This window comes from Sinohyriopsis cumingii, chromosome 11 (assembly GCF_028554795.1).
Source record: "Sinohyriopsis cumingii isolate HCF-2022 chromosome 11, ASM2855479v2, whole genome shotgun sequence".
Taxonomy (NCBI): Eukaryota; Metazoa; Mollusca; class Bivalvia; order Unionida; family Unionidae; genus Sinohyriopsis; species Sinohyriopsis cumingii.
Window position 1 is genome coordinate 38,330,359 of NC_142971.1, and position 21,652 is coordinate 38,352,010.

General features: G+C 37.4%; 1 protein-coding gene across 2 annotated transcripts in view; it reads right to left on the minus strand.

Annotated features, from left to right (window-relative positions):
• Window positions 1–21,652, minus strand: part of LOC149787941 (uncharacterized) — a 40,869-nt gene that overhangs the window by 5,547 nt on the left and 13,670 nt on the right. For both annotated transcript variants that reach the window (XM_089974204.1, XM_089974205.1), the window contains 4 exons: window positions 19,132–20,638; window positions 18,105–18,259; window positions 7,568–9,074; window positions 6,541–6,695 (listed from right to left, as the gene is read on the minus strand). In XM_089974204.1, the coding sequence (XP_089830330.1) occupies window positions 6,541–6,695; window positions 7,568–9,074; window positions 18,105–18,259; window positions 19,132–20,638 (3,324 nt within the window). The remainder of the gene's footprint in view (window positions 1–6,540; window positions 6,696–7,567; window positions 9,075–18,104; window positions 18,260–19,131; window positions 20,639–21,652) is intronic.

Here is a 21,652-nt window from a genome sequence, read left to right on the forward strand (position 1 = left end):
TATACCCCCACTAGCCCCAGTGGAAGGATGTCTGATGTCTAACGTAAGAATGAGTCTGTTAAAATATAACTTGTACTGTTGTACATATAAACAAAATGGTCATACACTGACGGGTCTTTTGGTGAGTCACTAATATTTACATAAAGAGCTCTCCCCAATTCATATAAAACCTATATAGGAATACCATTTCCGACTTCTAAATTCATTTTATAGACAACGAATTAAATACATATTCATGCTTAATGAACAAAACATGTGAAAGGTAGATGTTTAAATGGTGATAAAATGGCTCTTAAAGGAGAGAAACGATGTATGCGAAAGGTTCCCCAAAAATTGTTAACACGAAGGGGAATGACGGGAGGAAATCCCCTGAGGGAACTATCGACACCGGAACACGAGAAAGGTGTTTGTTTGAACCCGAAGGTTCGAAGTCAATGGTGAGTGTTGCTTCAAAAGTTTGCAAAAAGCAAAACGTGTATCATCGATTACCTCACATGTTACATTACTCGTTGCGTAAACCTAGAACCAAATTTTCACAAAAAGATAATTTAAACAAGTAAGTCATTGATTGTGAATCTCTATAGAACAGTTATATTGTCTCAACTTAGTTTTTCCTCTCTATATCGATGTAACTTCTGGATGAGCTTACGTACGACTAATTAAAAAGCTTGTAAATTATCCGTTGATACACTCAGCTACTCGAATTATATTGGCTAAATAAGCTTTAAGTTCGATTAGTCGATGCAGGACAAACGGTGCCAAATGATCGGAAATATCCGTCTAATCAAAATGGCTAATTTTAAAGAGAGGTTTCAACCCCTTTCTGACAATCAGTTCAGGTTAGACTAGACTGAATTGTGAAAATTCGAAAAAAAATCGATAGTTATATGGCAAAACTTATCACAAATGCTACCAGTGTTCTCTGCATGTCTTACGCAATTATCAGATATTCTCTTTTAAAAACAGTAAAGGAAACATGCTTTAACCTTGTACGTACTAGCCATGAGATGTGTAAGATGATACAATGCTTACTTGATGGAAGTTTATTTTCTCATGTAAGGAATTGTCTTAACTGTCTGTGGATTCTAGTCAGGAAGAAAGTAGGTTACTATAGACGCCATTCTGTAGCACGTGCAGAAATAAATCGACAACCTACAACGATTTATATTTTGGAGAAACAGGCAGAAAATGTGATTCAGGCAATTATCTGGAAAAGTTCAACAAACGACAAAAGCATGGTCACGGCAATAGTGTCAAGGACTGTATATTAAACGTGGACTAAATGTTACTCGCTTCCGGTCCCAATCTTAGATGTCGTAACCGCACCGGCTACTGCGAAGGCTGCGAAGGCCAGAATCGCAACTAAGATGCTAAATTGAAAGAAGTGACTGACGCCATCTCAGGTATGTACGTTTTAATGATAGTGGTAGTGGTGGTGAGTAGACAAGGCGAGGAAAGTAGTCGTTGTACCTTTTGAACATGAGATGTGCGAGACATTAAAAGACCTTGGAAAAACTTTTCATATTTCTGAAAATGTTATTTCCTCAGTTTCGGAATTAATTGGATCAGTGTTGACTTATCCACCATTTAATCATTTGTTACATACAATATTATTTTGGTCATCGTAAACATGGGGATAATTAGACAGTCAAAGACAGTATTCAACTCATTTGATGTACGTCACTTTCTTCTACTCCACAATCTCACATACACCTTTAAGTCCTAGTCACAACGGCGACTATAAAATCAAGTAATGTTTATGTCATTACACTGTATAGCCATGCCATAATACATGTCAAAGAAGAAATAATGCGATAACTGCACGGGAATATCATCCAGAAAAAAAGAAACCTGATTAAAGCAAGTATCATCTGTTAATCCGCTTATCATCTTGTGTTTGTTCTTATACGAAGTGAGATATACATTGGAGAAACATTACAAAAAGCATCTCGAAGTTTTAAAACTTTGAACAGTAGATACGTATATATGGGGCCATAAAATAAGGCGATTTAATTTTTGCAAGGATGAGTTTTGTCTGCTCTTTTCTTTGTACCAGTCAAAATTCTATATGCATATCATTAGCGTTACCTTTGTACCAAAATAAATTTAGCCCACTTGGGTGAGGAAGGGATGGGGGTTTGAGAGGAACTACTTCAAATTACGCGTTTATTCTATTTCAATTTTTCTCTTCCAGGTAACATAAGCGTTTAAAGCCTCGATATAAATAAACGGTTGGAAATATATTCAAATCTTGACAACCGTATGGTCCATGTATATCCCCACCCTCATTTTACTGTTGCTAAATAACTACCGTCCTGTTTTTCAACCTACCTCTACATGCATACGAAAAAGAAAAAATGTCACCATCCTAAACTTCAATTTTCGTAAATGACGTGGCGACCGATGTAAATAAACTTCACGCAGGTGTTGCGGTCGATGGAATAAACATATCCATGTAACTTTACGCGAACGATCATCCACGATTGGATTTCAACGGTTCTGGAAAAGTTCTTTAAGCGACTCTTTATAGTGGAATTTGGCCATAATGCCCGTAATTGGTCAGCCGAAATTGAAGACATACGAGACATTAGAGATGATTAATATGAGCACACATTTTCTAAACCAAATTAATTGTGACATGGGCCATAATAAATATGTTTTTGATTAATGTAAACACACTTGGCTAACGAAGATACAAAATGTTCTAGAATTATTAACGTATTGTAAATATAAATAAATATTTGGCACTGAAAATTATGTTTTCTTTAATCCATCAAGGCAGGAATGATCAATTGTGGCACACATTAGGATGGGTATTTTTTATCTTGAAATGATATGGTTGATGACAGACTCTGAAGGTGTTGTGATGTTAATGAAACGCGTGCCCGTGATTTCGAGACCAATCGCTTCATTTTAGGCAGTATGGGGTTGCGGACTACATGAAAGATTCGCTGACCTCCAAAACTGAAGAACTTGACAATGCGCAAACGCTACGCACATCGGTACTGAAGATTCGACAAGGAAATGCTCCTATGACCATACGCAATTTAACGTTTTGCAAAGATACATATTAACAAATTGTTATGAAGTATTTCACTAAGATCAAAGTACAGTTACGAAATATTAGACTGAATTTCGCAAGTCATCGCAATAAAATTTGTAACAGTGTCAAATGTTTGGAACTACGTTCTTAGACTTGTGTGATACATCCGTGTCCGCCATGTCCCTTGGCGTAGGGATAGATCAAAACTGGATAGTAAATCACCGGATATCAGAAGCGCTAATTTTGCTGCAATGGAGTTCATTGTTCGTTAAATTGTAGCATGTATGGAAATATACGTAGGTCTCTCTTTCATATGATTCGTTCCGAGCCGATTCAAACTTTAACAGCAATATCGAGATCTTACCTTATAAAACTGCAGAATTTATTTAGAAATCTTTTATGATTAGAAGTAACAAACTGTGCGGAAGACAATGAATAAAACTTGAAGATGTATGTGAAACATAACGTACATTATCCTGTTCAGCGTATCCACAGTAATTAACCAAGTGTCCTGTCTAAAGATCATTAGTTTTATTAGACTCTGCCAGATTATTGACAAAAGAACAACAATAATTAACTCCTCCAGTGTGTGTATCTATCTATCTATCTATCTATCTATCTATCTATATATATATATATATATATATATATATATATTATATATATATATATATATATATATATATAGTTGATCCGTTAGGCTGGGTTTTACTTCTCATTTGTGCTGTTTGTTGTATCTGAAAGTATTGCATGCACGTCACTATAGTAACATACATACATACATACCTATGTACGTACATACTTACATACTCTTATGCATATCTATCTATATATCTATCGGTACGTGCGTGCGTGCGTGCGTCCGTACACACACACACACACACACACACACACATACATACATACATACATACATACATGTGAGTATGCAAACATACACATTTTTAATGCCTCCCTTTTACTTTCATACCAGCACACCTTAATGGCGATAATGGTTGGGATGTACACGTGATAGGAATACCCATGCCTCACAATATTCTATATGATGTGTACATACGAGGGATATATTACAGTTCTGAATATCAGTGCCCTGTACAAGAGAGTTATTTATTAGTGAACAGTACGTCAGTCAATCTTCACAAAATTCTTCCCATGCATCTCTAGACTCGTTCTCAGTCTGAATATCAAATTATTAACTAGCATTTTACATTCACTTTTTGGTATGTTGTTCAAACACTAGTGGGAAAAAATGGCAACTTCTAAATCGTCTGCTCCTCAGCAAATCTTTGATAATGGGAGTCATGCTCAATCACGGCAGTTTGGATGATATGGCAAAGTTTGTATGCCGTGCTCCGTGAAGACGACAGATGTATGCGTTCCTGCGTTGTCAAGGAGTACAAGGATACCTCGAAACCAAATATCTGACGGATTGTTCGTTAGCGTTCCACATCTTTTGGGTAGACCTTGGAGGTATCACAATATCAAGTGACAAAAACAGATTCAGGCACAAGTACCTGGAAGACGGGGACTTGCTGCATAGAAAACTAACGCGTACAAAACCGTCTTGATATTCTGACTATGTCAAGCGATTTGTGTTCTCTCCTCGATTTATCCGATCCACAACCTTTCTCAAGACTTTGAAGTGATACAATATCCAGTCAGTGACATTTGCAGAACTAGGCACAACAACCTAGAAGACCGGACTCTTTTGCTTTGAAAAACAATGCGTATAAACCTCTCTTTAGTCTGACTACGTCGAGGGATTTGGGGTCACTGCTCGCTTTCGTTGATCCAACCTTTATTATTTTTATTCAGTCTGGGTGAGAAAATAACTCCATGATTCATTATGGCAGACGATATCATTCAAACGTCTATGGTCGCAAGTTTCATATCTGGTGAGAAGCTGTTTGACAATTTCAACCAGTCTGTTTTTGATGAGCCCGTCAACAAATAGAAACTTCATTCATTTTTAACTTTAAATGATTATTTCCGTTATATTAAAACAGCTGACGGAGTAATGTTCATGACTTTAGAATTATCTTCTACTGTGTTTCGAGCATCTACGTCAGTTACTCAATTCATAGCTGACACTTCCCGCTTAATAATCGCAGACAACGGTATTCCCAAACGTGTGTCATCTTCAGTGGATTCGCGACCAACCATCTTTGAAGCGATGAAACCTCATTAAACTTGTAGGATATGAAAGAAAATTACATCAGTAAACATTGTCCTTGATATCAGTCGGAGGCCCAAAGAGAGTGACCGGAATTTACGGTTTTCATTTTGCTCAGTTGCAAAATGATCCCATTCTCTGAGATTTCCAGGCCCTTGTCATTTACCTATGTTACGTCACTCGCACATATCTGCAGGTGTCCCGCATGCTGCACTTCAAGCTGTATATCATTATAAGGAACGTAATTTTACCTACCGATTAACGCTACTTCTTATTTTAAAGTTTCATATAAACAAAAACGTTATAACAAATATTCGGAACTTTTTAAATACACCTAGTACTAAACATTTACACAGTATACCCACTTAGGTGAATGTTAAATCAAACAAATATTTATGTATACGGGATTCTATATTTTTTCCAATAGAAGATTATTATATTTTACATATTATTTATGCATTATTGGGAGAGAACGATCCACGTTTCTTAATCAAGATAATATCGGAATGTTTGCACCTGTGCCATTGATCGGATGAGCTCTTAGCCTACCTGAAATTATTGCGGCTAAGTTTGTTTCATTTCGATAGACCCTTTTTTTTTGTCTTATTTGCATATTTTGTTCTCTTTTTGTGGTTAAGTTTGGGCTAGTTTGTCTGGAAGTAAGAGAGAAACAATAGAAATTGAGCAATATGTAACATTTGTGAATTTATTTTGTTATTACTGTGAACAGACTTAGTACCCACGATGTTCAATCATAAACCCAATCAGCAGATGCATCAAGTGTGTGTGTGTGTTCGCGCGCGCGCCCGTGTGTGTGTATGTGTAGGTGTGTATGTGTGTGTGTGTTATTTATAATTTTTTTAACCTACCATTAACAATTTTTCAGTCATATCGCTACAATGTCTGCAGTGTAGCAGTCTATAATGATTTCTAGCACTGGGGCTTCATGCCGCAAATATGTATCGTGATGTCGCACCCAGTCAAATTATACTGACAGCAGGCCAACCAACTCTAACACTAACCTCTTAATGCTGAGAGCCTAGCGAGGCAGTTGTTAGTATCATTAATTTAAAAAGTATTTGGTATGACTCAGCCGGGGTCCGAATCCACGACCTCCCGCATCCGAAGCGGACGCTCTAACCACGAGGCCACTGAAGTGGTTAACGTATAGGCTATATCATCTGTCATGCTTATTTTGTCGCGACATACGTCCTTCACAACACGCGGTCATAGTATCCTTTTACCCTGATTTTTCCTTTCATTATCTATCTAGAAAATGATAACCAATTGCTCGACTGTTGCAATGGACAAATAGATCATTTACCTTGCATGATAATATCGGGTATATCTTCCAGCCATAACTTCAACCTGTCCGGCCACAAATCGGTCACGGTTCTGGAATCAATTGACAGATTCAGATAGTACCGTTTGTCATTGCTGAATTCTTGCCAAGATGGCAGTAATGGACCATTCGGGTCCCTGGAAGGAAATAAAATCATATAAACATATCGATAGGAGCAAGAGTTTAACATATAGTTAAACCTTAGGATGATCACTGGTGAAATGTCTCAGTAATCAACTTTGCAAAAGGCTGATGTTTATAAAACTTAGCTAAGGGTCTGTGCAATCCGAAACACAAAAACAGTTAAAATACTTGTTTGCATTTAGTTACACTCGACCTAGTTAAATATGTTTCCCCCAAAAGGGCCATCACACAGAAACACATAGGAATGTCATCTTAGCAAATGATGCCACAACGATTACGAAATACTGTAATGATCACGTCAGCATGAATTATGCCATTATGCCTAAATAAAGACAACTTCCCTCCATTACGACAGCGGTGTTACAATCGTATATAAATGAGAAAAAACAAATAATTTCTAGATACGTTATGTTGAAAGTTTACTTCATGCCTTCATTTCATAAAATTTCAAGAATAACTAGATTTTAGATTTCACAACATTTTTCTTAGAATCGAATGACTTTTCTTAGATTTTCAATTACTTCGTTGAGGAAGCTAATATAAAAACTCCAGATTGTTCTTACATTATCTGGTCAACATTGTTATTCAGCATGTTTTATCATATCAACCTTGATAAACAAGACTTTGAGATTCCACTGACGACATAATCTCTGCCATATTTTGTAACTTTAAAATGTGACGGTTGCCACATTTTGTCCACAAGATTTGTTTGAAATTGCATAGCCATATCCTAAACACGGACAATACATTGTGAAATATAGTAGAGTTGCTTTTATGCCAAGACTATAATGATTGGTATGCCTTTACAATTAACTCATACTTTATTATATTCTTGAACAAGCTCAATCCTGGGTGATGATCTTACCCTGTCTTCGCAAAGTTTGTCCAATACTTCATCATCTGTGTTGACAGGTTTATTTCGTCTTTTGTTTTTGGTACCGATGGTTTGTACATTGCATCAAGTCCAAAGACAAAGGGAAGTTCTCCAGCATGGTTGGCTCCAATAAGCCATCTTGGACGTTCCTGAATCCATGGATACAGGGGTTGTTTTGAGAACAGGTATTGGTATGTTTTCCGTTTAGACCCACAAGCATGTGCCACTAAAGTCTCTTGAGTTGGAGCCACAAAGAACATGTCAGCATAAGCATTGAGAGCTTGACGTCCCTGCTCTTCGAGGAAATTAGCCATAGAGCTATCATTAACAGTATATCTGTGACAAATTGCAGCCTGTACAGCAGAATTGTTCTGATAAAAATCTCTGGCGAAGGAATTAGCTATTAGGCCGCATACGATTTCAGTAGGTATACCTTCACTCAGGTTAAACTGATATTGCTTTTGAAAACCTAGAAGGGAAAAGTAGAACAGTCCACCTTCGGCATTATTTGTTCCGGCCATCACGTCAATACTGTCAAAAAATAAACGACCCATGGATGTCTCATTCTTAATTATATTTTCAGGGAAATCATCGAAAAAATGTCCATCCATAACAGGACCGACGCTATTTATCAAGCTCAGAACACCCGATTTGTGTCCAAGAGCGTCGTTTGTTCTTTCTAGAATATCCTTGGCAGACTTGGTTCGCAGACAAGAGATTAAGCGTTTATAGTCTGTATTTACAGAAGAGTTTGTACAATTTACAATCTGGCCAAGCCTTCTTGCCACCTGCAAGGCATTTGTAACCAAGGCCCGAGGGCTCAGTGTTGTTCCACTTTCCGATATTGCTCTATGAAACAACCCTCTGTTCATATGAGCTATAATGTGCATACCCACACTGTATCCGCCTGCAGATTCTCCAAATATAGTGATGTTGTTAGGATCACCAGAATAGTCTGCAATATTGTCTTTCACCCACTTTATTGCTAGATGCTGATCCCATAGGCCAAAGTTGCCTGGTGCAGAATCGTCCATCGTGGAGAGAAATCCAAACAATCCTAGCCGATAATTTATTGTGACAACGATGACATCGCCCTCTAAAGCTAAATACGATGCATCGCAGAGCATTCCTTGTCCTGCCGTAAAACCTCCGCCATGGATCCATATCATCACGGCTTTCCTGTTTGATTTACATAACGCTCTTGGAACATAGATATTCAGGAAAAGACAATCTTCTGAAACATTCTGGTTCGGTAGCAACCACGCGTCATTCGGTATTAAGTACTGGATACAAGAGGGACCAAACTTTGTCGCATCTAACGTGCTTGTCCAAGGTCCGCTTGCGATTGGGAGGCTAAATCTAAATTCACCAACTGGGGGCCTGGCGTATGGAACACGTCGGAATTGAAAGACTTTTTCTTTTTTGGCGGTGTTTACAATTCCTTTTAGACGACCTAGTCGAGTTTCAAGGATGATAAATCCATCGTCTGATAATCTCCCTGCAAAGTTGAAAATAGCTACAAAACGTAAGTATAAACAATCAAACGATTCTATAAGGAAATTATATTACAATATATTCATAGCATTAACAGAGAACCTAACTTGAAATGTTTAGTTGTCTTTTGCAGTTTGTTTAAATCCGCATATGTGTCTTTATAAAGATATTTACCTTCGTTGTACTATACCCCCACCCGCCCCTAATGGAAGGATGTCTGATGTCTAACGTAAGAATGAGTCTGTAAAAATCCAAATCGTACTGTTGCACATACAAACAAAATGGTCATACATTCACGGGTCTTTTGGGAGTCACTAATATTTACGTTAAGAAGTCTTCCCGATTCATACAAAACATATATAGGACTACTATTTCCGACTTTTAAATTCATTTTATAGACAAGGAATGAAATTCATAATTCACACTTAATGAACAAAACATCAGAAAAGTAGATTTTTCCATGGTGAAAAAATGGCTTTTAGAGGAGAAAAACGTTGATGTATGCGAAATGTTCCCCAAAAATTGTCAACACGAAGGGGAATGAAGGGAGGAATCCCTGGGGGGAACTAGAGACACCGGAACACGAGAAATGCGTCTGTTTGAGCCCAAAGGTTCGAAGTCAATGGTGACTGTTGCTTCAAAGGTTTGCAAAAAGCAAAACGTGTATTATCGTTTGCCTCATATGATACATTACTATGTGCTTAAACCTAGAACCAAATATTCACAAAAAGATATTTTAAACAAGAAATACATATGTGCTTAAGCAGCATCAGTCGGAACATTGCTAGGCCATTTCCGTCAGGTCGTGAAATAACTTCGAATGTACTGTAGGAATACACAACAATTTGATGTATTTAGAGATTCATCGCCGGTGAAGTGCACTACATATATTACGACAGCAAAGGACGACGATGTTCCAATTGTGACATTGTCTTGTTCGTCCGACATAGTATTCCATGTCCATGAAAGTAGTTCACAAGATAGTTCTCGATGGAGACGAATTACATCAGATGATGATTCCTTCTTAACCTAATGGAAAAAGCAGAGAATATTCCGATTGAAGAAGCATTTCGAACTCGTATGTATCAGGACAGCTGACGTTGGAAAAAGGTAATCCATACAGATAGAGTTCTCTGGCGCATGGGTGAGAAAAATGCATGACGTAAAAATCGGGAACTAGCCCAATCCTGTTAGAATAGGACTTTATGTTTAATTCACTCATTTTGAAAGTCACAGATCTACGGGAATCTCTGACTGACTCTGAAGAAAGCTACAATTCTCATTATAGATCCAACAGCTCTTATGCATTCATTGAATTCAGAAAAAGCATTCAAAACGAGTGTGTGTGTGTGTGTGTGTGTGTGTGTGTGTGTGTGTGTGTGTGTGTGTGATATGTGACTTGGATTTTTAACGTAGCCTTAACACTTTTTCAGTCATATAGCTACGATATCTGTAGTCAGGCAGTTTATATTGATGTCTAGTACTGGGGCATTGTGCCTCAGACTTGTAGCATGTCTCACTCAGTCACATTATCATGACACCAGTCCTAAGAATAACCTCTTAATACTGAGCGCCAAGCGAGGCAGCAGTCAATATCATTTGTACAAGTCTTTGGTATGACTCGACCCAGGTTCGAACCCGCGACCTCCGGCATCCGAGACGGACGCTCTAACCACTAAGCCACCGGAGAGAGATCATTTATGCCACAATAGATAAATACATGAACCTGTATTCATTGTTGAAATTCTTCATCATCGCAACTAACACGTGTCGAAAATAAGTTTCTTTACACTGATTGCATGGTGTTGATCCAGTGCTACAACTATGCTTGTTACACCATGCTGAGCGAAGCTCTTGGTGACTTTCGACCTCGAAAATAGGTATCTGTTATGCAAGACAAACACGTGTTTGTCTACATCCGTTGTGTAGGGTGATAAATAGGATTCAGTAATATTTCAGTGACATATTCGGAGCTAACAACATTTTTCTTCAACATTATCATGTTCGTTGCGGATTACAGTCTTTGCTGGGCAAATATAATGTCAGATTAACATCCAGTTAATGGTAAAATATTTCCAAGAGAGAGGCTGTGTATGTCTCCATACAATTATTTTGAAATCTCTGCCTTCCTGCTCTTAGTAAGAATTGTTTTTGTTTAGTTTGCATTAACGAAATAATTCTTAAATGAGCTGTAACGCGTAGACTTAAGTGTGGCAAGACTCTTTGTGTTCTTACCCTGCCATTCCTGGATTCAAAGAACTGTTTACAAAAATATGTACAAATACATCCAAATCAATATAAAAAATGGACAGGAAGCTGTTCTACCTGGATCACCATATAATTTAGTTCCTAAGCAAGGAAATTATTAATACAATTGCAATTTTGAAATCGGACTAAATGAATTGAATCTCCGGAACTACAATACATACTATATACAGGACTCGTGATGCACCTTAATTATGTGGTGTTTGCTGGGCTCGAAGTCAATTGGAATTATGTTTTCGTTTTATCTCTGTTAGCGAACACACAAATGCAAACATAAGCCTGAGAGGCTTATGCAAGAGCTACCGTGTTTTGTTAAAAAAAAACGGCATGTACGATTCTGTTCAATAAACTAGTAATCATTAAAAACTCTGAAAAGTAACCAGTGCAAAAAAGTCTCAGAACAAAATACCATAAATTATTTGTTTATTTTCTAGAGCAAGTCATTGCCTATGCATTCCTATAGAACTGTTATATCACCTCAACTTAGTTCAGTCTTTCCTCTCTATCTCGAAGTTACTTCTGCAAGAGCTAACGTACGATTAACTGAAACGCTTGTAAATTATCCGTTGATACACTCAGCTACTCGAATTATATTGGCTAAATAAGCTTTAATTTCGATTAGTCGATGCAGGACCAACGGTGCAAAATGATCGGAAATAATCCATCTAATCAGAATGGCTAATTTTAAAGAGAGGATTCAACCCCTTTCTGACAATCGATTCAGGATAGACTAGACTGAATTGTGAAACTTAACAGAAATCGATAGTTATATGGCAAAACTTATCACAAATGCTACCAGTGTTCTCTGCATGTCTTACGCAATTATCAGATATTCTCTTTAAAAAAGGTAAAGGAAACATGCTTTGACCTTGTACGTACTAACCGTGAGATGTGTAAGATGATACAATGCTTACTTTATTTTCGAAAAGTTTATTTTCTCATGTAAGGCATTGTCTTAACTGTCTGTGGAGTCTAGTCAGGATGAAAATGGGTTACTATAGACACCGTTCTGTAGCATATGCAGAAATAAATCGACAGCCTACAACGATTTATATTTTGGAGAAATGGGCAGAAAATGTGATTCAGGCAATTATCCGGAAAGGCTCAACATAGACAAAAGCATGGTCACGGCAATACTGTCATGGCATATGAAACATGGACTAAATGTTACTCGCTTCCACTCCCCAATCTTAGATGCCGTAACCTCACCGGCTACAGCGAAGGCTGCGAAGGCCAGAATCGCAACTAAAATGCTAAATTTATTTTCAAAGAAGTGATGACGCCATCTCAAGTATGTATGTTTTGATGATGGTGGTAGTGGTGGTGATTACACAAGGCAAGGAAAGTAGTCGTTATACCTTTTGACCATGAAATGTGCAAGACATTAAAAGACCATTGGAAAACATTTGATATTTCTGAAAATTTATTTCCTAAGTTCCGGAATTAGTTGGATCATTGTTGACTTATCCACCATTGAATCATTTGTAACATATAATATTATTTTGGTCAACGTAAACACGGAGATAGTTGGACAGTCAAAGACAGTATACAATTCATTTGATGTATGTCACTTTATTCTACTCCACAATCTCACATACACCTTTAAGTCCTAGTCACAACGGCGACTATAAAATCAAGTAATGTCCATGTTAATACACGGTACAGCCATGCCATGTTACATGTTCAAAAGAAATAATGCGATAAATGCACGTGAATATCATCCAGGAAAAAAACCCACCTGATTAAAGCAATTATCATCTATTAATTAATCCGCTTATCGTCTTATCGTTTATAATTGTGACAGCCACTGTGTTTGTTCCCATACAGTGAGATATATATTGGAGAAATATTACAAAATGCATCTCGACAGTTTTTAACTTTGAACAGTGGATACGTATATATGGGGGCATAAAATAAGGGGATTTATTTTTTGCAAGGATGGGTTTTGTCTGTTCTTTTTTTATGTAACAATCAAAATTCTATATACATATCTTTAGCGTTACCTTTGTAACAAAATAAATTTAACCCACTTGGGCGAGGAAGGGATGGGGTTTGACGGAACTACTTCAAATTACGCGTTTATTCCAATTCAATTTTTCTCTTCCAGGCAACATAAGCGTTTAAAGCCTCGATATAAATAAGCGATTGGAAATATATTCAGATCTTGACAGCCGTATGGTCCATGTATATCACAACCCTCATTTTACTGTTGCTAAATACCTACCGTCATGTTTTTCAACCTACCTCTACATGCATACAAAAAATACAAATTGTCACCATCCTAAACTTCAATTTTCGTAAATGACGTGGTGACCGATGTAAATAAACTTTATGCAGGTGTTGCGGTCGATGGAATACAAATATCTATGTCACTTTACGCGAACGATATAGTTTTTTCTAACTGAAACAGACGGATGCAATTAACGATATACGTAATCTACGATTGGATTTCAACGGTTCTGGAAAAGTTCTCTATGCAACTCTATATACTCGAATTTGGCCATAATGACCCTAATTGGTCAGCCGAAATTAGAGACATTCGAGATATTAGATATGATTAATATGAGCACACATTTTCTAAACCAAATGAATTGTGACATGGAACATACTAAATATGTTTTTTAATTAATATGAATACACTTGGCTAACGAAGATACAAAATCTTCCAGAATTATAAACGTATTGTAAATTTAAATATTTGGCGTTTCCTTTAATCCGTCAAGGCAGGAATGATCAATTGTGGCACACATTAGGTTTGGTGTTTTCATCTTAGAAAATATAATGGCAGATTTACAAGTGAAATGGTTGATGATAGACACCGAAGGTGTTGATGTTAATGAAATGCGTTCCGGTGATTTCGAGACCAGTCGCTTCGTTTTAGGCGTTATGGGATTGCAAACTACATGCAAGATTTGCTGACCTCCAAAACTGAAGAGCTTGACAATGTGCAAACATTACCCACATCGGGAACTGAAGATTCGACAAGGAAGTGCTCCCATGACCATACACAACTTTACGTTTTGCAAAGATACATATTAACAAATTGTTATGAAGTATTTCACTAAGATCAAAGTACAGTTAAGACATATTAGACTGATTCTGGCAAGTCATCACAACAAAATATGTAACAGTGTCAAATATTTGGAACCACGTTCTCAGACTTTTATGATACATACGTGTCCGCCATGTCCGCTGGCGTAGGGATATATCAAAATTGGATAGTAAATCGCCGGATATCAGAAGCGCTACCTTTGCGGCAATGGAGTTCATTGTTCGTTAAATTGTAGCATGTATGGAAATATACGTAGGTCTCTCTTTCATATGATTCGCTCCTTGCCGATTGAAAATGTAACAACAATATTGAGATCTTACCTTATAAAACTGAAGAATTTATTTAGAAATCTTTTATGATTAGAAATAAGAAACTGTACAGAAGACCGTGAATAAAACTTTAAGATATATGTGAAACTTAATGTACATCATGCTGTTCAGCGCATCCACAGTAATTAACCAAGTGTCCTGTCTAAAGATCATTAGTTTTATTAGACTCTGCTAATTATTGACAAAGGAACAACGTGTTTTATTTAAAGACAATGATTAACTCCTCCAGTGTATATATATATATATATATATATATATATATATATATATATATATATATATATATATATATATATATATATATATATATATATATATACTGGGATTAACTTCTTTGTGCTGTTTGATGAATTTAAATGTATTGCATGCACAAGTCACTATAGTAACATACATACATACATACATACTATTATGCATATATATGTGTCTATCTATCTATATATCTATCCATACGTGTGTGCGTGCGTCCGTGCGTACATACATACATACATATATGTGAATATGCAACATACACATTTTTAATGCCTCCCTTTTACTTTCATACCAGCACACCTTAATGGCGATAATGGTTGGGATGTACACGTAATAGGAATACCCATGCCTCACATTATTCTACATGATGTGTACATACGAGGGGTATATTACAGTTCTGAATATTAGTGCCCTGTACAAGAGAGTTACTTATTAGTGAACAGTACGTCAGTGAATCTCCACAAAATTCTTCCCATGCATCTCTAGACTCGTTCTCAGTCTGAATATCAAATTATTAAAAATAGCATTTTACATTCACTTTTTGGTATGTTTTTCAAACACTAGTGGGAAAAAATGGCAACTTTCAAATCGTCTGCCTCTCAGCGAATCTTTGATAATGGGATTCAGGCTCAATCACGTTAGTTTGGATGATATGGCAAAGTTTGTATGCCGTGCTCGGTGAAGACGACAGATGTATGCGTCGGTGCGTTATCAAGGAATAGAATGATACCTCGGAACCGGATATTTGACGGATTGTTCTGTTGCGTTCTACGCCTTTTGGGTAGACCTTGGACGTCACAATATCAAGTGACAAAAACAGATTCAGGCACAAGTACCTGGAAGACGGGGACTTGTTGCATAGAAAACTAACGCGTACAAAACCGTCTTGATATTCTGACTGTGTCAAGCGATTTGTGCTCTCTGCTCGATTTCTCTGATCTACATCCTTGGTCAAGACTTTGAAGGGATAAAATATCCAGTGACATTTGTAGAATTGGGCACAAGAATCTAGAAGACCGGACTCTTTGCTTCGAAAAATAATGCATATATATATACGTCGAGCGATTTATAGTCTCTGCTCCCTTTCTCTAATCCAACCTTTATTGAGAAAATAACCCCATGGTTCATTTTGGCTGACAATATCATTCAAACGTCTATGGTCGTAAGTTTCATGTCTATCGAGAAGCTGCTTGACAATTTCAACCAGAGTCTGTTTTTAATGATCCCGTCAACAAACAGAAACCACATCCTTTTTTAAACTTTAAATGATTATTTAAGTTATATTAAAAACAGCTGACGGAGTAATGTTTATGATAATAGAAATATCTTCTACTATGTTTCGAGCATCTTCATCAGTTGCTCACTTCACAGCAGACACTTCTCGCTCAATAATCGCAGACAACGGTATTCCCAAACGTGTGTCATCTTCAGTGGATTCGCGACCAACCATCTTTGAAGCGATGAAACCTCATTAAACTTGTAGGATATGAAAGAGAATTATATCCGTAAACATTGTCCTTGATATCAGTCGGAGGCCCAAAGAGAGTGACCGGAATTTACGGTTTTCATTTTGCTCAGTTGCAAAATGATCCCATTCTCTGAGATTTCCAGGCCCTTGTCATTTACCTATGTTACGTCACTCGCACATATCTGCAGGTGTCCCGCATGCTGCACTTCAAGCTGTATATCTTTATAAGGAACGTAATTTTACCTACCGATTAACACTACTTCTTATTTTACAGTTTCATATAAACAAAAACGTTATAACAAATATTCGGAACTTTTCAAATACCCCTAGTACTACACATTTACACAGTATACCCACTTAGGTGAATGTTAAATCAAACAATTATTTATGTATATGGGATTGTATATTTTTTTTGTTCCAATAGAAGATTATTATATTTTACATATTATTTATGCATTATTGCGAGAGACCGATCCACGTTTCTTATTCAGGATAATATCGGAATCTGTGCACCTATGCCATTGATCGGATGAACCCTTAACCTATCTGAAATCAGTGTGGCTATATTTGTTTATTTTCGATAGACCTTTTTAGTCTTATTTGCATATTTTTTTCTCTTTTTGTGGTTAAGTTTCGGGAAATTTGTCTGGAAGTAAGACAAAAACAATAGAAATTGAGAAATATGTAACATTTGTGAATTTATTTTGTTATTACTGTGAACAGGCCTAGTACAGACGATGTTCAATCAGAAACCAAATCAGCAGATGCATCAAATATGGTGTGTGTGTGTGTGTGTGTGTGTGTGTGTGTGTGTGTGATTTAGATTTTTAACCTAGTTTTAATTTTTTTTTAAGTCATATCGCTACGATGTCTGCAGAGTGACAGTTAATAGTGATGTCTAGCACTGGGGCATCATGCCGCAGACATGTATCATGATGTCCCACCCAATCACATTATTCCGACACCAGGCCGACCAGTCCTAACACTAACCTCTTAATGTTGAGAGCCTAGCGAGGCAGTTGTTAGTATCATTGTTTTTAAAAGTCTTTGGTATAACTCTGACGGGTTCGAATCCGCAACCTCCCGCATCCGAGGCGGAGGCTCTAACTAATAGGCCACCGGAGTGGTTCAATTACGGACTATATCATCTGGCATGCTTATTTTGTCGTGACATACGTCCTTCACAGCACGCGATAGACATTTTTACTGAAAATGTAGCGGGTTCATAAGCTGGCATTGATAATAATATACACGCGTGTTCTCTCTCTCTCTCTCTCTCTCTCCACACACACACACACACACACACACACACACACACAAACACGCACACACTCAATTTTAAACACATAGCACACACGGTAACCGGGCTGAGTTCAATACAATTGATAGCACTAACACTAGAATTATTGGGAAATGCAGGTTGTACCTCACGGATGCATTTTATTGGACGTGAGATGGTGAACCTACTGTGTCCGAATATTTTTTTCAAGGGTCGACTCTCCTGAATAGCTGTATTAACGATGATGAAGTTTGACCGATGGGATCAATAAAACAAATTTTTTCGATCGCGGTCATAGTATCCCTTGACCCGGAATTTTCCTATCATTATCTGTCTAGAAAATGATAACCAATTGCTCGACTGTTGCAATGGACAAATAGATCATTTACCTTGCATGATAATATCGGGTATATCTTCCAGCCATAACTTCAACCTGTCCGGCCACAAATCGGTCACGGTTCTGGAATCAATTGACAGATTCAGATAGTACCGTTTGTCATTGCTGAATTCTTGCCAAGATGGCAGTAATGGACCATTCGGGTCCCTGGAAGGAAATAAAATCATATAAACATATCGATAGGAGCAAGAGTTTAACATGTAGTTAAACCTTAGGATGATCACTGGTGAAATGTCTCAGTATTCAACTTTGCAAAAGGCTGATATTTATAAAACTTAGCTAAGGGTCTGTGCAATCCGAAACACAAAAACAGTTAAAATACTTGTTTGCATTTAGTTACACTCGACCTAGTTAAATATGTTTCCCCCAAAAGGGCCATCACACAGAAACATATAGGAATGTCATCTTAGCAAATGATGCCACAACGATGAGGAAATACTGTAATGATCACGTCAGCATGAATTATGCCATTATGCCTAAATAAAGACAACTTCCCTCCATTACGACAGCGGTGTTACAATCGTATATAAATGAGAAAAAACAAATAATTTCTAGATACGTTATGTTGAAAGTTTACTTCATGCCTTCATTTCATAAAATTTCAAGAATAACTAGATTTTAGATTTCGCAACATTTTTCTTAGAATCGAATGACTTTTCTTTGATTTTCAATTACTTCGTTGAGGAAGCTATTATAAAAACTACAGATTGTTCTTACATTATCTGGTCAACATTGTTATTCAGCATGTTTTATCATATCAACCTTGATAAACAAGACTTTGAGATTCCACTGACGACATAATCTCTGCCATATTTTGTAACTTTAAAATGTGACGGTTGCCACATTTTGTCCACAAGATTTGTTTGCAATTGTATAGCCATATCCTAAACACGGACAATACATTGTGAAATATAGTAGAGTTGCTTTTATGTCAAGACTATAATGATTGGTATGCCTTTACAATTAACTCATACTTTATTATATTCTTGAACAAGCTCAATCCTGGGTGATGATCTTACCCTGTCTTCGCAAAGTTTGTCCAATACTTCATCATCTGTGTTGACAGGTTTATTTCGTCTTTTGTTTTTGGTACCGATGGTTTGTACATTGCATCAAGTCCAAAGACAAAGGGAAGTTCTCCAGCATGGTTGGCTCCAATAAGCCATCTTGGACGTTCCTGAATCCATGGATACAGGGGTTGCTTTGAGAACAGGTATTGGTATGTTTTCCGTTTAGACCCACAAGCATGTGCCACTAAAGTCTCTTGAGTTGGAGCCACAAAGAACATGTCAGCATAAGCATTGAGAGCTTGACGTCCCTGCTCTTCGAGGAAATTAGCCATAGAGCTATCATTAACAGTATATCTGTGACAAATTGCAGCCTGTACAGCAGAATTGTTCTGATAAAAATCTCTGGCGAAGGAATTAGCTATTAGGCCGCATACGATTTCAGTAGGTATACCTTCACTCAGGTTAAACTGATATTGCTTTTGAAAACCTAGAAGGGAAAAGTAGAACAGTCCACCTTCGGCATTATTTGTTCCGGCCATCAGGTCAATACTGTCAAAAAATAAACGACCCATGGATGTCTCATTCTTAATTATATTTTCAGGGAAATCATCGAAAAAATGTCCATCCATAACAGGACCGACGCTATTTATCAAGCTCAGAACACCCGATTTGTGTCCAAGAGCGTCGTTTGTTCTTTCTAGAATATCCTTGGCAGACTTGGTTCGCAGACAAGAGATTAAGCGTTTAGAGTCTGTATTTACAGAAGAGTTTGTACAATTTACAATCTGGCCAAGCCTTCTTGCCACCTGCAAGGCATTTGTAACCAAGGCCCGAGGGCTCAGTGTTGTTCCACTTTCCGATATTGCTCTATGAAACAACCCTCTGTTCATATGAGATATAATGTGCATACCCACACTGTATCCGCCTGCAGATTCTCCAAATATAGTGATGTTGTTAGGATCACCAGAATAGTCTGCAATATTGTCTTTCACCCACTTTATTGCTAGATGCTGATCCCATAGGCCAAAGTTGCCTGGTGCAGAATCGTCCATCGTGGAGAGAAATCCAAACAATCCTAGCCGATAATTTATTGTGACAACGATGACATCGCCCTCTAAAGCTAAATACGATGCATCGCAGAGCATTCCTTGTCCTGCTGTAAAACCTCCGCCATGGATCCATATCATCACGGCTTTCCTGTTTGATTTACATAACGCTCTTGGAACATAGATATTCAGGAAAAGACAATCTTCTGAAACATTCTGGTTCGGTAGCAACCACGCGTCATTCGGTATTAAGTACTGGATACAAGAGGGACCAAACTGCGTCGCATCTAACGTGCTTGTCCAAGGTCCGCTTGCGATTGGGAGGCTAAATCTAAATTCACCAATTGGGGGCCTGGCGTATGGAACACGTCGGAACTGAAAGACTTTTTCTTTTTTGACGGTGTTTACAATTCCTTTTAGACGACCTAGTCGAGTTTCAAGGATGATAAATCCATCGTCTGATAATCTCCCTGCAAAGTTGAAAATAGCTACAAAACGTAAGTATAAACAATCAAACGATTCTATAAGGAAATTATATTACAATATATTCATAGCATTAACAGAGAACCTAACTTGAAATGTTTAGTTGTCTTTTGCAGTTTGTTTAAATCCGCATATGTGTCTTTATAAAGATATTTACCTTCGTTGTACTATACCCCCACCCGCCCCTAATGGAAGGATGTCTGATGTCTAACGTAAGAATGAGTCTGTAAAAATCCAAATCGTACTGTTGCACATACAAACAAAATGGTCATACATTCACGGGTCTTTTGGGAGTTACTAATATTTACGTTAAGAAGTCTTCCCGATTCATACAAAACATATATAGGACTACTATTTCCGACTTTTAAATTCATTTTATAGACAAGGAATGAAATTCATAATTCACACTTAATGAACAAAACATCAGAAAAGTAGATTTTTCCATGGTGAAAAAATGGCTTTTAGAGGAGAAAAACGTTGATGTATGCGAAATGTTCCCCAAAAATTGTCAACACGAAGGGGAATGAAGGGAGGAATCCCTCGGGGGAACTAGAGACACCGGAACACGAGAAATGCGTCTGTTTGAGCCCAAAGGTTCGAAGTCAATGGTGACTGTTGCTTCAAAGGTTTGCAAAAAGCAAAACGTGTATTATCGTTTACCTCATATGATACATTACTATGTGCTTAAACCTAGAACCAAATATTCACAAAAAGATATTTTAAACAAGAAATACATATGTGCTTAAGCAGCATCAGTCGAAACATTGCTAGACCATTTCCGTCAGGTCGTGAAATAACTTCGAATGTACTGTAGGAATACACAACAATTTGATGTATTTAGAGATTCATCGCCGGTGAAGTGCACTACATATATTACGACAGCAAAGGACGACGATGTTCCAATTGTGACATTGTCTTGTTCCTCCGACATAGTATTCCATGTCCATGAAAGTAGTTCACAAGATAGTTCTCGATGGAGACGAATTACATCAGATGATGAT